The following is a 17,910-nucleotide window of genomic DNA, read 5'->3' as shown; positions in this document are numbered from 1 at the left end:
CTTTCTTGATATCATTAGTCCAAGAAATTGGTTGACGACCTCCACCCCGTTTTCCTTCGACTGCTCCTTGCAGTATTTGCTTCACAACACCTTCAGATCTCCTAACAATGTGCCCGAAATAGCTTAATTTCTTTCCATGATTCCCCTTCTGATGGTCAAGTCTGTTCCAATCTTTTCCAGGACCCACACATTTGTCTTTTTATCTTTCCATGATACCTGCAACAGCCTCCTGTATCACCATATTTCAAAGGCATCAACTCTCTTTCTGTCATTCTTTGTCATGGCCCAGGACTCACTTCCGTAAGTCGCAATAGAGAAGGAAGTTGCTTGAAGCAGACGAACCTTCAGACTGAGAGATAGGCCTCGGCTCTTCCAGATGTGAGACATATTCTGTACTGTTGATCTTGCCATTGCCATCCTTCTTCTTATCTCTGCGGGGCTCTCTCCTTTGTTAGTGATAATTGAACCCAAGTACTCAAACCGATTTACTACTTCAATCTTATTTCCAGCTACTGTAAAGTCAGTGTTATTATTATCTCTATCGACATCTCGGAAGTCAGGTTGTCAAAGCCAGGGGACTTGCCATCCTTCACTTGTTTCATTGCAAGCTCCACTTCCGATCTTAATGGAGGGGGCTCCATTTCATCACTTTCATCCCACTGAGTGCCAACTTGTTCCTGTGCAGCAAACAGCTTGGTACTGTAATGCACCCATCTTTCCTTGATGTCTTCATTCTCCGTCAGTGTTTTGCCATTTTCATCATTAATTACATCCAGTCTTGGGATTCTTTTCTATGTGATTTCTTTCACAATTGCAAATGCTGCCTTGGAGTTGTTCTTGTGACGCTCTAGGTCTTCACACTTCCCCTAGATGTAATTCCTTTTGTCCTCCTTCACACTACTTGTAACCGCCTTATTGAGTCTCGTCCATTTTCCTCTATTGTGTTTTGCTTTTGCCCTCTTCCTGTCATCAGCAATGTCGAAAGTCTGATTTGAGATCCATGGTTGTTTCTGCTTCCTTTTCTTTAGGATGTGATTCTTTGCTGCATTTTCAACTGTTTCTGTCATGTCGTCCCACAGCCCATTTGGTGTTTGCTCTGCTTCATCGTTTCTCAACAGCAGCTCAAACTTGTTCTTCAATTCCACTGATAATTGAGAAGGGAAATTTCAACATCATACCTAATTGTGGGAGCTGAATCACATTTCTTAGCTTTCAGTCTTAGTCTCAGTTTAGCCACAATCAGCTGATGATCGCTTCCACAGTCAGCACCTGGTCTTGTCTTGACGTTCTGTAGTGAAGTCCGTCATCTGTTCTTGACCATGAATTAGTCTATCTGGTTTCTGGCTCTGTCTCCTGGACTCATCCACGTCCACAGTCTTCTGGGATGATGCTCAAACCACGTGTTACCAATGATGAAGCTGTTCGCTACACACAATTCTTCCAGTCGATCTCCTCTTTCATTTCTGATGCCAAGACCATAATTGCCAATGTACTTAGATTTTCCCCTCGTTATACCAATCTTGGCATTCCAGTCACCCAATATTATAAGGAAATCTTTCCTAGGAATGCTGTCTACGACATCTTGTACCATCTCATAGAAATCAGTGGTTTCTTCCTCCGGTGCATCTGATGTTGGTGCATATACCTGAATTATGGAGATATTCATAGGATACCCTTATAATCTCACAGTCATAATTCTCTCGTTGATCAGGTTGTATCCAAAGACACATTTAACTGTAGCCTTCTCTATGATGAATCCCACACCCCCTCGCTTCCTTCCACTCTCTTTCCCTGAAAAGATGATTGTATTTCCTTCGTCTGATGTAAATCTGCCTTGTCCAAGCCACCATGATTCAAATATTCCCAAAACCTTAATATCATTTATAGCCATTTCCTTCTCCACCATTTCCACCTTCCCATCTGACATACCACGCACGTTCCACGTGGCTACATTGATTGTTTTCCTTAGAGGGGTGCTGTTCTTTTCCATCATGGGACCTTCAAGAACAGAACTGCATACAAGAGGCTTTGATCCTGATCCATCATCACCCGCAAGCGTACTACGAGCAGTATACTCTCTCTTCCGCAGTAGCCTGCGGGTTCCACCTTCCGATACCCACTTGATTTGTTGATTCTGTACTCTCATGGTGACAAACGCGACCAATTAATAATGGTGGGCGGTCAGATCCTTCCATCGCAGTACAGAAGCCAGAAGCATTAATGCCGACCTGCCCTTTGCTCCCCCGTAGCCACCGTTGTCCCAGGTTTGGATCCTCCGCAAACTACAGGTACTGTATCGCTGCTGCCCGGTGCAGGACGGGGTTTATTTGAAGGCGACCCAACCCGCCTTGTCATGTTTTCGTCATAGGGTTATGAGAGTTTTTCTAGAGCTAACAGCGTCACCTATTAGCTCCTCTCCTCTGGTAAGAACACCGGGATCAGACTAGCACCCCGCTGGAACCCAGCCAGTATTTCTACGGTCTCGGGGTATGATATAAGCTTAACATACTCTCCACCACTGTGGTTATTAGGGACTTTTAGATTTGCACGACGAGAACGTGGACTGCGACATGTGGAATCCTTTTAAGGCAATGTGACGGCCTTTTAAGGCACTGGCAGTGACGTCACATTGCCTTAAAAGGATGTCACACGAGCAGTTCACGTTCTCGTCGTGTATTCTTCGAGGACACCTATTCCTCCTGTGTAGCCAACTGTGCCATATCATCATCCTGAAAAACAAATGTATTCAGAGCTGCTTTCGGTGACGTGACTTCCTTTTGAAAGGAAGTTGTATCATTTTTCAAATCTTTATAATCAATGAGATCTTCGAGACGTGCCTGTTTAAGCTTAGAAATGTCTAGTTTAAGTTAATCAATTTCTCTTTTAAGTGCAGAATTTTCTTTCTTAATTTCAGAAACATCATAACTGTCGATTTTTGAGGTGTTTGAAATGAACCTCTTTCTAACCTGAGATAACTCGTCAGGTGCTCGAGAACGAACTCCATCCTCATTGGAAGAGAGGCTCTTTGGACGCGATAATAATATCTCCTCCCCCTCATCATATTTTATTTCCTCCCATTCCATACCCATAGCATACAACTCGTAATAACCGCTATCATCTCCTGCATTATTTGCAGGAGGTAGATAGATAACATTATCATCTAGGGAAGATAGGCTAAGGGGCAGAGAAATCTCCCCTTCTTCTTCAATGCTATCATCCTGAAGAGATGGATCGAAAAAACGAACTTCATCCTTATTGGAAGAGAGGCTCTTTGGACGAGACAGTATCTCCTCCCCCGCTTCATCTTTTATTTTCTCCCATTCCGTACCAATGGCAGAGAATTCCAGGGTTCTGATATCACCTCCTGCATCACCTGCAGGAGGTTGATATGTAACACTATCATTTAGTGAAGAGAGGCTATGGGGCGGAGAAGGGTCCTCTTCCTCTACATAGCTAACATGCTGAAGAGATGGATCGCCACTTGGTGGAATGCAGATATCAGCGATGTCTTCTTTGGTCTTAGGAACCATTTGGTCCAGGACTTGAGCTCCATGACCTGTCCCTTCTGGAGTAGCTCCAGCAGTCTCTTCAGTGTTGATGCCTGGGCTTGGTGGAGGACCACCAAGGTTCTTGATGTCCAGTGGAGCCAGGTCTTGGGTAGGAAGTTCTTCTTCCAATGGATGGTCATCGAGTACCCTGTCAGGTTCCCTGGATGAATGAATTCTGTTTAAATAGTTTAATACGAAGGAAGAGTTTCATTCTAAAATTTACCGTAGAAATGGTTACTTTATCAGCAATTAGTTCCGTTTCCACATCTCATTTAACTTTTCATAATCTTGAAGACGACAATTAAGGCTTTTAAGTTGGGCTCCCACTTAGGCAAGTTGTATTAGCGAGTTATAGCGAGTTGTGGTGAGTTGCCTCAAAGAGGCACTCGCAATAACTCGCGAACAGCTCTTCTTGTAACTCGGGATAACTTGCAACAATTCGGTATGGCTTAGCGTAACTCCTTACATTCCACGACTCTCCTTGAAGTCGCGAGCAGTTCCAAAATTTTGAGCATGTTCAACATGTTCGCCGATTCGTTGTAATTTGAGGTGAACTCGCATACACTCGTAATATACTCGCATTAATCGTAACACGCTCGCGCTGCACTCTTCATAACTCGTAGCAACTCGCCACCTTATGAAGAGCGCAGCGCGAGCTTGTTACGAGTATATTACGAGTGTAAGCGAGTTCACCTCGACGAGTAACAACGAACCAATTTGTTGTAACTCGAGGTGAACTTGCTTAACACTCGTAATATACTCGCATTACTCGTAACAAGCTCGCGCTGCACTCTTTATAACTCGTAGCACCTCGCCACCTTATGAAGAGTGCAGCGCGAGCTTGTTACGAGTAATGCGAGTATATTGTGAGTGTAAATGGGTTCACCTCGAGTTACAACGAATCGGTGAAATTTGGAACATGTTCAAAGTTTTGGAACTGCTCGCGACTCTAAGGAGAGTCGTGAAATGTCGAAGTTACGACGAGCCATACCGAGTTGTCGTGAATTATCCCGATTTACAAGAAGAGCTTTCACGAGTTATTGCGAGTGCCTCTTTGAGGCAACTCACCACAACTTGCCATAACTCGCTAATACAACTCGGCTAAGTGGGAGACTTGCTTTAGTTACATGTCGGAATATATTTTTAAATGTAGACATTCTTTCCAACAACCCCGAGCCTCCCATTTGCAACAAAGTCATTGACATGACATAGTCTATTCTTACCTATAAACATGGTAAACAAGTAATGTTAGTGGATATTCACAACATATGCGTGTGTCCATCTGGTTTAAGTGTGGGTATCAAAATTTGAACACCTAACATTGTTGTATGACTCTTAAACAACACCTGAATGTACCTTGAATTCTCTGCAACACAACTGTTTGAGTGTTCGTCCATTTTCTTTATCCAGTGATTCATGGTAGTGCCAAGTTTTGATTTGTATCTCTCTAGAGTACTGTAAAGAAAGAAAAAGACAGCTTGTCAGTTATGAACAAAGAATATGAACAAATAGTCATACAAATACATGTAGCATGAAATCAAAAAAAAATCTTTGCAAACATCATTTTCGAGTCCATTGTGGCATGCTAAGGTTTTTTGTGCAGAATCTGAGTAATGATGGCCATTTCTTTAACCTGGGGTGGCCGAGCATCTTCAAAAGTGTGGGGGGGGGGGCACCAACCAAAGGTCACTTTTATTTTATGAGGTCGCAGTGCGAAAATGACATCTTATAGACAAAAAAAAATGAAATTTCTGATGAGCACAATCTAATTATGAAAGACTGGGAAATTTTCATGATAGACTGAAAAGACCTTTTGTAAGTAACATAAAGGGCACTTTTATTTTAAAGGGGGCAGTTATCAGAGGTGAAATTGGGTTCTTCTCACTTTTGAAAAAGGAACACTCGCCAGAGATGGAAAAGGGCACTTTTGAGAACAGAAAAGAAGCGCCTATCTAAATTTAATAAGGGCATTTATCAGATGTGAATTAATCTGTATTTTTAGAATGGAAAGGGGCTCATTAAAAAAAAGGAAAAGGAAATTACTTATCCAAAGGAAATAGTGTAATTATTAGAAAGCAAGCGGGGCGCGTGTCAAAATAAAAGGGGCACCTATCAGAGGTAGTGAAAGGGGGGGGGGGCAATTAAAAAAAAATGGGTTCTCGTTAAAAAGTGAGAAAGGCACTTATCAAAAGGGAAAATGTGCACTTATTAAAAAGGAAAAGAGGCACGCGTCAAATTGAGAAGTGTTACTATCGGAGGTGAAAAAGGATTTATGAGAAAGGGAAAGGGCTCATTTGAAGAAGAAAAAGGGCCATATATCAGAAGGAAAAGGGTACTTATTAGAAAGAAATTATCAGAGGTGAAAAGGGGAATTACTGGCACCTGAATGGAGGCACTCACCAGAGATGAAAACAAAAAGAAAAGGGCACTTATTAGAAATGAAAAGGGACACGTGTCAAAGTAAAAAGGGCAATCATCAGAGGTAAAAAGGGAAATTACTGGCACCTGAACAGAGGCACTCACCAGCGATGAAAAGGGTCCTGATGAGCATATAAAATAAACGCTTATTATAAAGGAAAAGGAGCATTTGTTACCTTAGACAGAAATCAGTTGTCTTTTTCATGCATTTGTGTTCCTTTCAATCTTAGGGGTGGTTGAGATTAATAATATCCTCAATGTCTTAGTAACTCTATTTTGTCGTTTCTATCTAGTGCAAGTGTGTGTTTACATGTGTGAATATCAGCGTGTAAGAGTGGGGCTGTTGGCTGTAAGCCCTCACCGGCCCAGCCCCAACAATTATTGATCATACATTAATTTTTTTTAAAGGTAGAGTTCTGGGGAAAGGTGAAAAATAATTTGTGAGCGTTATTGTTATTATGCAGTTGTGGAGGAACATGAAAGTGAAAAATGTTCCCTGAAATACATGGTTCTTCAAACGCCTTAATATTATAAATATGACAAGTAACAGCTTAAAAATGAGGCCCGATTTTTATGCCATATGTTTGTGTAGTCTCATATACAACGTTATGTGTACAGTGCTTGTTACTTTACCAAGACTGGGCCAAATTTCTTATCATGTTGATGACTCCAAAACCTTGCAGTACACACTTCGTGATTAATCCAATCGCATGAACAGAACTCAATGTTATCTTTATAAGCGAGGCAAACAACCGTGCCTGGGTATACGGTTTCATTTTATTTTGCAGGACTCCGATTTGTGTTCTTGAAAGTTGGAGGTTGATTACATTTTGGAGGGGCCTTACGTGTACAGTATATTGAACCATCTATCAATTTTGTAACAATGAATGATTGAGCCCCCCTCCAAAAAAAAAAAGCACCAACAAAAAATGTTGTCATTTATTGTTAATCAATTTTGTTTTATATATTTATTATTTACTTGTTTTTATATTCATTTATATAAATAACTATTCAGTCATTCACTTTTGACATTCTAGTGTTGCCCTTGGTTATTACACAAATAATACACAGCAGTGAGGGCATTTATAGTACGAATGCCGAGGGTGTTTGGACTCTTTTGAAGGTACCGAGTGTGGTTAATTTTACTAATGCCCGAAAAATGATATGTATTATTTTTTTTTATAAGATTATGTTTTATAAAATGATGTCTTATAACATGATTTTGATAATGACCGATCATTATCCAAATTACGCGTTAAGGCAAAAACAATGCCTATTCACGTGTACGCTTTCAACTAATCATTTGATTATGATCTACGTCATCATCTTACTAAACAATCTATAATAATTCCACCCACTCACACACATTATTATTTTTTCTCTCTATTTTTTCCAATCTTGGCCCAACATCTATAAAAATTAATCTTTACATCGCTCATCTCTCCTCATTTCATCCTTCAGTATTTCTCCCTTCCTTTCCACTCTTTCAAGAACAGCACATAAATCTCTCTCTCTCTTTCTCTCACCTTCTTCCATCCAGCCTCTACATACACCTCCATTTCTCTTCTCCCCAATGTCTCTACCATCTCAGTAACATTCCCCCCCCCCCCCTCTCTCTCTCTCTCTCTCTCTCTCTCTCTTATCATAACTCTACATTACTATGCAGCAGTCATTTTACAACGAATTCATGCATGTATTATGCTTCAACTAGAACTTACACAAAGGAAATAACAACGATATTAGTAACACGGAATACCATAACATTATTATTAGTAATTTCAAAGACAATAATAGCCATACTACCAACAACAACAACAATAATAAACACAATTACAACTACTTTAAAAAAAAAATAACTCAGGGGCAATTTCAATAACCCATTGCACGTCCCATATAATTCATATTCGGATTACAATTTCAAAATGTGACGTACAAGGATCTTGAAATTGCCTTCTATAGCATGATTCTTATTTAATCTTGAACAAAGTTTGCCTTCACACAGAGAATATTTTCTGTATGAAGCAGCATAAATCAGGCTTGGCCAATGATTTGTATTAGAAGCCAGGTTCTGATTAGTTAAGCTGTCTCTGTTCTTGATAGTTATCGGTTGTCGTTAGTTTGACAGTAGTCAGTTAACAGGGTCACCACGTGAAGGTCGACAACATTAACCCCGAAATCCTAGTTCCTCTTTAATAGACCCAAATAGGATTTCACACTTTGGGTCTAATGCATTGCAGCTCGGGTTTGTCACTCCTACCACAGATGTACCCCTACTGCTATCGTGATACTCCAACATGTCATCTGGGGCAAATACACCCTGGTGAAATCTCTGAGCATCATTTTCAGATCGTCATATAGCGGTATGAAGATCTGCCAGGGGGTTGTGCCTCTTTTATCAGCATTGCCACCATCGAGGCCAGCAGATGTATTCCTCTCCCTCTTTGCTTTCAAAGAGGCGACCTCCCTTCTCAGCTTCTGCCGCTCTCTTCCACACTGCATTCCCTTTGCTCTGGTCAACTTGTAGCAGTTTAAAGACCTCCTGCTGACCTCTTTACTCAACCTACTCGCTTTAAATGGACAGACAGAATCTTATCCGGCTGGGAGGAGAGGCTCTTAGGGATCGAGAATTGCTCCCCTCCTGACAGGTCTGTCGTTGGCATTTCCACTGCTTGCATGATGTCCCCTTCATCATCAGGGAGAGGAGCTAGGAGTATCCCACCATCGTCCGATGAGAGGCTGGTAGGCTGAGATAACTTCTCATCCAGCTGGGAGGAGAGGCTCTTGGGCCTAATTGAGAATTGCTCCCCTCCTGAGAGGCGTTTGTTTGGCATTTCCACTGCTTGCATGTTGCCCCCCTCATCATCAGGCAGAGGAGCTTGGGATACCCCACCATCCTCCGATGAGAGGCTGGTAGGCTGAGATAACTTCTCATCCAGCTGGGAGGAGAGGCTTTTGGGCATCGAGAACTGGTTCCCTTCTGACAGGTGTGTGTTTGGCATTTCCACTGCTTCCATGAAGCCCCCCTCATCATCTGGGAAAGATGGAAGGTGTACCCCACCATCCTTTGACGAGAGGCTGGAAGGCTGAGATAACTTCTCTTCCTCCTCCATCCCATCATCGCCATGAGGCAACCCAGCAATGTCTTCCATCTTTGAAGATTGTGGCTGGTCCCCCAGTTCTATGTCTACTCCTGGGGCACTAGTATAGCCTCTCTCCTTGACATTGTTGTCGTGGTCGAATGGTGGAGAATCATCATTGTGCTCGAAGTTGGCAGGATCTGGAGGGGGTCGACACTTGTTTTTGGGCTGCCCATGATCTTGGTTTGGAGGCTCTCCTGTGATTGGACCGTGCTCTCCATAATCTCTGCAAAGATAGATAAAATTTCAAAATTAAATTTACTTCTGATTGTAGGTTTCATTTGTATGTTTGTTTGTTAGTTTGTTTTATTTATTCACAATGTAAGATAATGCTTTACACATAATACAATTCAGTGGGTTACATCGAGATATAATACGTAGTAGGAACAGTGCATAATCAAAAAAAATTGGAGCGCAACGTCCCTAAGATAACATAGCTGATACTTATTAGGTTGAGATAGAACATTTCATTTCATTTCATTTATTTTCATATTTCTCATGTTACATATACATTTCAAATAAAGTACCAGTTGTTTTTTCAATGATACATAATAAATAACATAAAGATCAATGGTCAACATAGAGTACTGATTTAATTGAGAGAAATATGATGGGACCTACTACATGAAGGCAAGCTTGTAAAGCTGTAGGCTCCAGTAAAATAGTTTGTGGTAATGAATGGAAGACGGATATAAATAGTGACTAGTCTAAATGGCTTAAAATAAAACATTCTGTAAAACTATAAAGTCTTATAAGCCAATTTCGCTGACAATTCCTTTCTTTTATCTGTCAAAAATTGAAATTTGCAAAAATTCATCAACAACAAAAATTCAATATCATAAATATGACTGTATGGGAAGATTTTATTTGAAAAATATTAAGTGATTTTAAAATAAAAAAGATATTTGGTTTCTAGCTCTTTCATAAACAACTGCCATCTCATACATTTTTCTGAAATGTTAATGATACAATAAATGAGTCTTAGCTAAATACATTACAATTGCTCTTTGAAACAGTATATACCTTTCATACTTGGGTAGAAAGCTCTCCCTGTCCTCCTCCTTTTCCATCATCAGCTTGTACATACTGTTCGACAGCAATGCTGCAAGCTCAAGTACAGACTACAGATGAAGCTTGAACTTGTTAAGCAGACACGATCTATAAAGAAATAAGTATGATCAATTGTAATTCATTCTGGTTAGGTCGACTAAAACTGAACCATAGGCTGATCCCATCATGCATCAGTACTACAAGATGACAGTACCTTGCATAGTCCAGAATCTGCCCAAGCCGCAGAAGATGGCGTTATCAATAAACTCATAATTATGCTCACCAGGTTCTTTATATTCCTTTTAATATGGATGGAATAAAGCAAACATATAGTGGAATGTATAAAAGCAACATTTATAATATGAGTCTACATGACAATAACAGATAATAAGTTTAGACCTTTCAATTTTTCATAGCACTTTGCAAAACTGGTATACCAGTGTAGTGACTTGACCTTTGGAGAACTTTGCATTTGTAAATATTATTGTCTTGTCTTTATTGTGTGGCTTGAAGTCTAGCCTTTTATTCCATTGTCACTCATTTCTTTAGTGACACCTGTTGCATTACTAGAGTGCCACAAATACTTACTCTGGCAAGCACATTCCATACCCTATGGGTTGGGATGTGCAACCACCTAATGTACTGGTATAGCTTATACTGTACAGGGACATTACACTTGCTTGCTTTATTTGCCACACCTATTTTCATCACTTCTCCTGAGCTGTTCATATAGAGCACACGTATTCTAGAGAGTCTATCTACAGCAAAGCTAATTCAGCTTCATCTTAATTCTTGTCATATTTCTTCGCTTGTTTCTCTACTCGGTTCTGAGGCCTTATTACTTTATAGAGATTATAAGTTTCTTCTTCTTTACTTAATTCGCGAAGAAGCGTCATTACTTTGTACATGGTCTTACATATTCTTTCTACGGGTGCTGTGCAATATTTGAACTACTACTTGTGATATAATATATGTTCCAAGTATCTGTACTCAACAGGTGTTTCTACGAGACAAGGTAGGAAAGAAATCTATTTCTATTTCTTTTATTTAGGTGATTAAATTCCCTAAACTGGTGACCCCGACGTGATCCATTTTTTTCTTCTTCTGTTGATCTAATCTACCTTGTCATCGTCATTATCATGCCTGATACTGATAGCAATGTATTACCTAGTGAGGCTTCTGAGCCATCCCCTCAAGTCTCATATGTTAGTTTAAAGCTTCCACCATTTTGGGCACATGATCCTGATATTTGGTTTGTTCAGGTTGAGGCTCAGTTTCAAACTAGAGGTGTCTCAGTTGAGTCTACAAAGTTTGCTTATGTTGTCGCCTCATTACAACCAGAGGTAGCTCTAGAGGTGCGCGATATTTTAATTGCCCCTCCCCAAACAGAGCCGTACAAGATACTAAAAGCAGCACTGGTTAAGCGAACTTCTGTCTCTGAGCAAAAGCGTCTGAACAAATTGCTGACGAGTGAAGAGTTAGGCGATAGGTCGCCCTCCCAACTCCTTAGGAGAATGCAACAATTATTAGGCTCTAATACTTTGGAAACTAGTATACTTAAGCAATTATTTTTGCAACGCCTGCCAACCAATGTACAGTTGATTCTCGCTTCCACAAGCGATGATGTCAGCTTGGTTGCGCTAGCGGCATTAGCCGACAAAATTGTTGAAGTTGCTGGTCCGCCTACTATTTCTCATGTCTTACCTAAAGAAGTGCCAGCGCAGACTTACGCTTGCGTTACTCCCAATGACTCTGGTGAAGTACATCGACTTTCTACCCAGGTTGCTCAACTGGCTGCTCAGGTACAAGCCTTGACTTGTTCTATACAGGAGGACCGCAGAAGTCGCAGTCGACAGCGAGGCCCGAAGAATTCCGGCCCTCGCCAATCAGCTTCCCGTAGCCCGAGTCGTCATCAACAACATGCTGGGGCTGAATGTTGGTACCACTGGAAGCATGGCAAACGAGCCCAGAAGTGCATAAGTCCTTGTTCATACTCAGCAGGACAAAGCCGCCCTGGATATGTCCAGGGAAACGGGCCCGCCAAGGAATAGCGGCGACTAATTCACTTGGCACCATTCAACCCAGTCGCCTTTTCTTTGTTCATGATAAACAATCAGGCACGCGTTTTCTTGTTGATACTGGGGCCGAAGTTAGTATTTTCCCTCATACCATGTTAGGAAAATCGGCAATGGTAAGTGCAACAAATATCCAACTTCAAGCTGTTAACAAGTCACCCATTAAGACTTTTGGCCAGAGATCTTTCACTCTTGATCTTGGGTTGCGGCGAGTTTTTCGTTGGATTTTTGTTGTCACGGACATACCTACACCTATCTTGGGAGCCGATTTCCTTGATAACTATGGACTATTAGTCGACATCAAACATCGACGGCTGATAGACACCACCACCACTCTTACAGTACAGGGAGTCGGTACATACACAGGCATCATTAGCCCGGTGTATGTCAAGCAAGATACTTCGGAGCGTTTCCACTCCCTTCTTCGTGAGTATCCTGACATCACCCGGCCAGTGTACAAGCACTCAGAAGTCAAGCATACAACCACCCACCATATCCAAACTCGAGGCCCACCTGCTTCAGCTCGCCCTCGTCGGCTTGCTCCAGATCGGCAGCAGATTGCCAAGGCAGAGTTTGAACACATGCTTGAACTCGGCATTATCAGACAATCTGATAGCAACTGGTCAAGTCCCTTGCACATGGTTCCGAAGAAGACACCAGGGGACTGGCGACCTTGTGGAGATTATCGCATGCTTAATGCTCGTACTATTCCTGATAGATACCCTATTCCTCATTTGCAAGATTTCTCTGCGTCACTTAGTGGCAAGACAATCTTTTCCAAGATTGATCTCATCAGGGCATATCATCAGATCCCAGTCGAGCCTAGCGATATCCACAAGACAGCTATAACCACCCCTTTTGGATTATTCGAGTTTGTTAGGATGCCGTTTGGCCTTCGCAATGCAGCTCAGACATTCCAAAGATTGATGGATGATGTCACTCGCGGTCTTCCTTTCGTCTATGTTTATCTAGACGATATTCTTGTAGCTAGTACTACCAAAGACGAACACGAGACACATCTCCGTTTACTCTTTGACCGCCTGCAAGAGTATGGAATCATTCTCAACCCCGCTAAGTGTCAGTTCGGAGTACCTTTACTGTCCTTTCTAGGGCATAAAGTTGACTCGGAAGGAATACAGCCACTTAGTGACAAGGTGAAGATCATCCGTGATTTTCCGATACCTACATCACTTACCAAACTACGAGAGTTCCTCGGGCTGATCAATTTCTACAGACGGTTCATTCCGCGGTGTGCAGAAGTACTCCAGCCTCTCACGGATCTGTTGAAAAATAGATTGAAGAAGAACCAACCAATCACCCTAGGTGAACAAGAACTTTCTGCTTTCAATCAGGCTAAAGATCAGTTAGCTAACGCTGCAGTTTTAGTTCATCCTAGAATTGATGTTCCTCTATGCCTGTTGGTTGATGCATCTGATGTGGGAGTTGGGGGAACTATCCAACAGCTGGTAGATGGTATTTGGCAACCGTTGGCTTTCTTTTCTAAGAGACTACAGCCTGCCGAGACTAAGTACAGCACTTTCGGTCGGGAACTGTTAGCAGCCTACCTCGGTGTAAAGCACTTTCGACATCTACTTGAAGGTCGCACATTTACCATCTACACGGATCACAAACCTCTCACCCATGCTTTGAATTCAAAGCCTGACCGACACTCACCTCGTGAAATCCGCCAGCTTGATTTCATATCCCAATACACATCTGAGATACACCACATAGCAGGAAGGGAGAACACAGCAGCAGACGCTCTCTCCCGTCTGTGTATCGACAGAGTTGATTCATCCTCGGTCATAGATTTTGCAGCCATTGCGAAAGATCAAGAGGATGATAGTGAGGTACAGGACTCCTCGCTTCAGCTCAAGTCTATATCGCTTCCTGGTTCTTTTACTACCATGCTATGTGATGTTTCGACAGGTGTTGCTAGACCCCTTGTTCCAGTCAAACACAGACGAGCTATTTTTGACGCCCTCCACGGACTATCCCATCCTGGGATCAGGGCCACTCAAAAGCTCATCACGGAACGTTTCGTTTGGCCTGGTATTAATCATGATATCAGGAAATGGGCCAGAACATGTCTTGAATGCCAGAGATGCAAGGTGCATAAACACACAAAAGTTCCACTTGGCACTTTTACCTCACCTGATGCGCGTTTCTCTCATGTGCACATCGATCTTGTAGGCCCACTTCCTACTTCAGAGGGTAACACGTACCTTCTTACTTGTGTGGATCGTTACACCAGATGGCCAGAAGCTATACCTATCCCAGATATCACTGCGGATACTGTAGCACATACTTTTGTGGCCAGATGGGTAGCGGTGTTTGGTGCTCCAACTACTCTTACTACAGACAGGGGTAGACAATTTGAGTCAGCACTCTTCCTTGCTCTCACTAATCTTCTTGGCACTAAACGCATTCGCACAACAGCATACCATCCAGCAGCCAATGGGCTTGTTGAGCGTTTTCACAGGCAACTCAAAGCCTCTCTCAAGGCGCATAACACAGTCCGTTGGACTGAGGTCCTTCCCTTGGTATTGCTGGGTATACGTACAGCTATCAAGTCTGATCTGGGATGTTCCGCAGCAGAACTCGTTTTTGGTACTACGGTCATGCTACCGGCCCAATTTGTGTCTCCTTCGCAGACTGACTCTGCTGGCGATCCAGCTAATTACGCCCACAGACTGAAGAGACTGATGCGTGAATTACATCCCACCCCTACTCGCAAACAACGAGCTACCCCTACACAGGTACACCCAGAGTTGCATTCCTCATCCCACGTCTTTTTGAGGGTTGATGCAGTCAAGGGGCCCCTTCAACCTCCTTACAGGGGGCCTTTTCGAGTCCTTCAACGCTCTGACAAGTTTTTTACTATTGATTACAATGGTAAACGTGAAACTGTCAGTGTTGAGAGACTTAAACCATGGAGCAAGATCTCCCTGCTCAATCTAAGAAGGGTCAAGATCCACCTATCCAAGTCCCTCGGCAATCCAACTCCGCAGACTTAGCACTGGATCCTGCTCCGTTAGCACTGGATCCTGCTCCGTTAGCACTGGATCCTGCACCGTTAGCATTGGATCCTGCACTGAAGCAGAACACTCCTGCGATTCGAAAGACCAGGTCTGGTCGTCAAGTTAGATGGCCAGTGAGGTTCGTGGATTTTTTCGAAGTCGGGTGAAGCATATTAAACTTACTGTGTTTCAACATGCAATATTACCATATTTTCGTATTTTCAAGTCAACATGCATGTAGGTCTATTTTCCTCATCGATTTGTTGCTACTTTTCATTCGACAACAAATCTAGAGGGGAGCTACTGTAGTGACTTGACCTTTGGAGAACTTTGCATTTGTAAATATTATTGTCTTGTCTTTATTGTGTGGCTTGAAGTCTAGCCTTTTATTCCATTGTCACTCATTTCTTTAGTGACACCTGTTGCATTACTAGAGTGCCACAAATACTTACTCTGGCAAGCACATTCCATACCCTATGGGTTGGGATGTGCAACCACCTAATGTACTGGTATAGCTTATACTGTACAGGGACATTACACTTGCTTGCTTTATTTGCCACACCTATTTTCATCACTTCTCCTGAGCTGTTCATATAGAGCACACGTATTCTAGAGAGTCTATCTACAGCAAAGCTAATTCAGCTTCATCTTAATTCTTGTCATATTTCTTCGCTTGTTTCTCTACTCGGTTCTGAGGCCTTATTACTTTATAGAGATTATAAGTTTCTTCTTCTTTACTTAATTCGCGAAGAAGCGTCATTACTTTGTACATGGTCTTACATATTCTTTCTACGGGTGCTGTGCAATATTTGAACTACTACTTGTGATATAATATATGTTCCAAGTATCTGTACTCAACAGGTGTTTCTACGAGACAAGGTAGGAAAGAAATCTATTTCTATTTCTTTTATTTAGGTGATTAAATTCCCTAAACCAGCTTATACCACGGTATTCGGATAATGATAAACGATTGCTGGCCATGCGCCACGCCCCGGTGTTTGTAAACACCATGATCACCATGGCAAGGCATGACGCACACAAATGGCTGACAGTGAGGGTGTTTGCACCCAACCAGCTTTTATGAATAACTCAAATTGAACAAGATCAGAATTCTTTGGAATTGGATTGTCGCTGATTATATAACGTATTGTAAGAGTTTGAAATTGTCTTTATATTTCAGTAAGTAAATTTCTTCTCTCTTCCTTATGTATTATTACATATTCATTTATATATTTGCATTCTTCATTTGCATATTCATTTTCCCAGCTCATGTTCCCATTTCATTCACCTTCTTACAGCAGTCTTTCAGTTGCACTACTGCCACACCTTATTTTCCTCCTTCTTCTTCAAACCCATTCCCTTTGTTGTCTTCTCATTCTCTATGCATGGTTGCCTTTTCCTGCCCTAGCAACATGCACTTTCTCTTCTCTCATTCGTTCTCTTTGCCTCTCACCTTTGATCTATCTAGCCTGTTCACCTCATTGGTTTCTCTTATCACATGACTTTCCCCTGATTGGTTTATTTTGTTATGATGCCTGATTTGTACTAAGAGACATGTTATAATTTTGTATATTAAAGACAGTTCTGTTCCGTCCTTCTTGGTGTGAAGATGTTTTATCTACTGTCCTGAGTTACTTGAGTTTTGTTGGAGAGTTTAGATTGTTTTTGATGCAGCATGGTCGATGATTGATTTTGGTTAGCTATAATTTCCCTCGGTTAAATAAACACGTTACAGATGCAAAGACTGCTTTAATATCGAGTCACGCCTCGGGGTGATAACAGGATGTAACGTCCCCTTGAGCCTATAAAAAAAACTATCCCTCTCATAGCAGTTATTATATCTATACTACGGTATTCGGATAATGATACGACTAGAAATATTGCAATCTCCATTGACTAGATCTATGATCATGATGGACCTCCATACAAAATTTGAAATAAGAATTATCTCAAGAAATGTGGCAGTCAGAGTACGTTTAAGTTGATACCAGATTTGCTATCCTCTGCCTGTTTTTATGTTATAGAGCCGACTTTCCTTGCCACATTGGCCCTGGGCCTGAACCTAAATGCTGCTGAATCCAAATATCCTCCAGCATACTGCACTGCACTGATATACAGTGGCACTGCGCTGCAGCTGCCCCGGTGTTTGTAAACACAATGGCATGACGCATATTAAAAATGGCTGCCAGGCGCAGGCCAGGGCCGGTTCTTTGGATATGGATTATCGCTGATTAAAAAAACGTTAATTCATACTTAAAATGTGTTGTAGAATCTAAGATAGATAAGCTGCAAAATAAATGTATTTTACCTGTTCTTTATCAGATTTGTTCGCAGGATAGGGAGTATAGGCTTGAAGCCAACGATGACGTGGACGTGGGTTGTTGCTTCGCACATCCAAACGGGGATTCCCCCTTTCGTCTAGACAATTAGTCTGCAATTCGAGACTCATTTTGTATTTTTAAAAAATAAACAAAGAAAGTAGCTAGATCTACACAGATTGGAGTATTCCTTAGAGATCAAGTAGTTGTAGCTAGGTTAATTAAAGTATATTTATAAAGAAATGAAGATCTCCTTATGATTTTATAACCCCGATTACGACCATCCAAGATGCTAGTCAGTTTTAAAGACAAATAGGGCCCTTACAAATTATGTGGCTCCAAAT

General features: G+C 41.7%; 1 protein-coding gene across 1 annotated transcript; it reads right to left on the bottom strand.

Annotated features, from left to right (window-relative positions):
* Positions 1–7,712: 7,712 nt before the first annotated feature.
* Positions 7,713–17,669, bottom strand: LOC100890042. Its single transcript, XM_003726082.3, has 3 exons — positions 17,557–17,669; positions 10,127–10,261; positions 7,713–9,329 (listed from the first exon to the last, which is right to left on the bottom strand). The coding sequence occupies exons 2-3, from the start codon at positions 10,186–10,188 to the stop codon at positions 8,522–8,524; spliced, it is 870 nt and encodes a 289-aa protein (XP_003726130.1). The 5' UTR covers positions 10,189–10,261; positions 17,557–17,669; the 3' UTR covers positions 7,713–8,521.
* Between the last annotated feature and the right edge of the window lie 241 nt (positions 17,670–17,910).

The sequence above is a fragment of the Strongylocentrotus purpuratus genome, unplaced genomic scaffold (genome assembly GCF_000002235.5).
Source record: "Strongylocentrotus purpuratus isolate Spur 01 unplaced genomic scaffold, Spur_5.0 spur5_scaffold_11, whole genome shotgun sequence".
NCBI lineage: Eukaryota > Metazoa > Echinodermata > Echinoidea > Camarodonta > Strongylocentrotidae > Strongylocentrotus > Strongylocentrotus purpuratus.
Note: the sequence above shows the minus strand (reverse complement) of the source record. Positions and strands in the feature narration are given on the sequence as shown.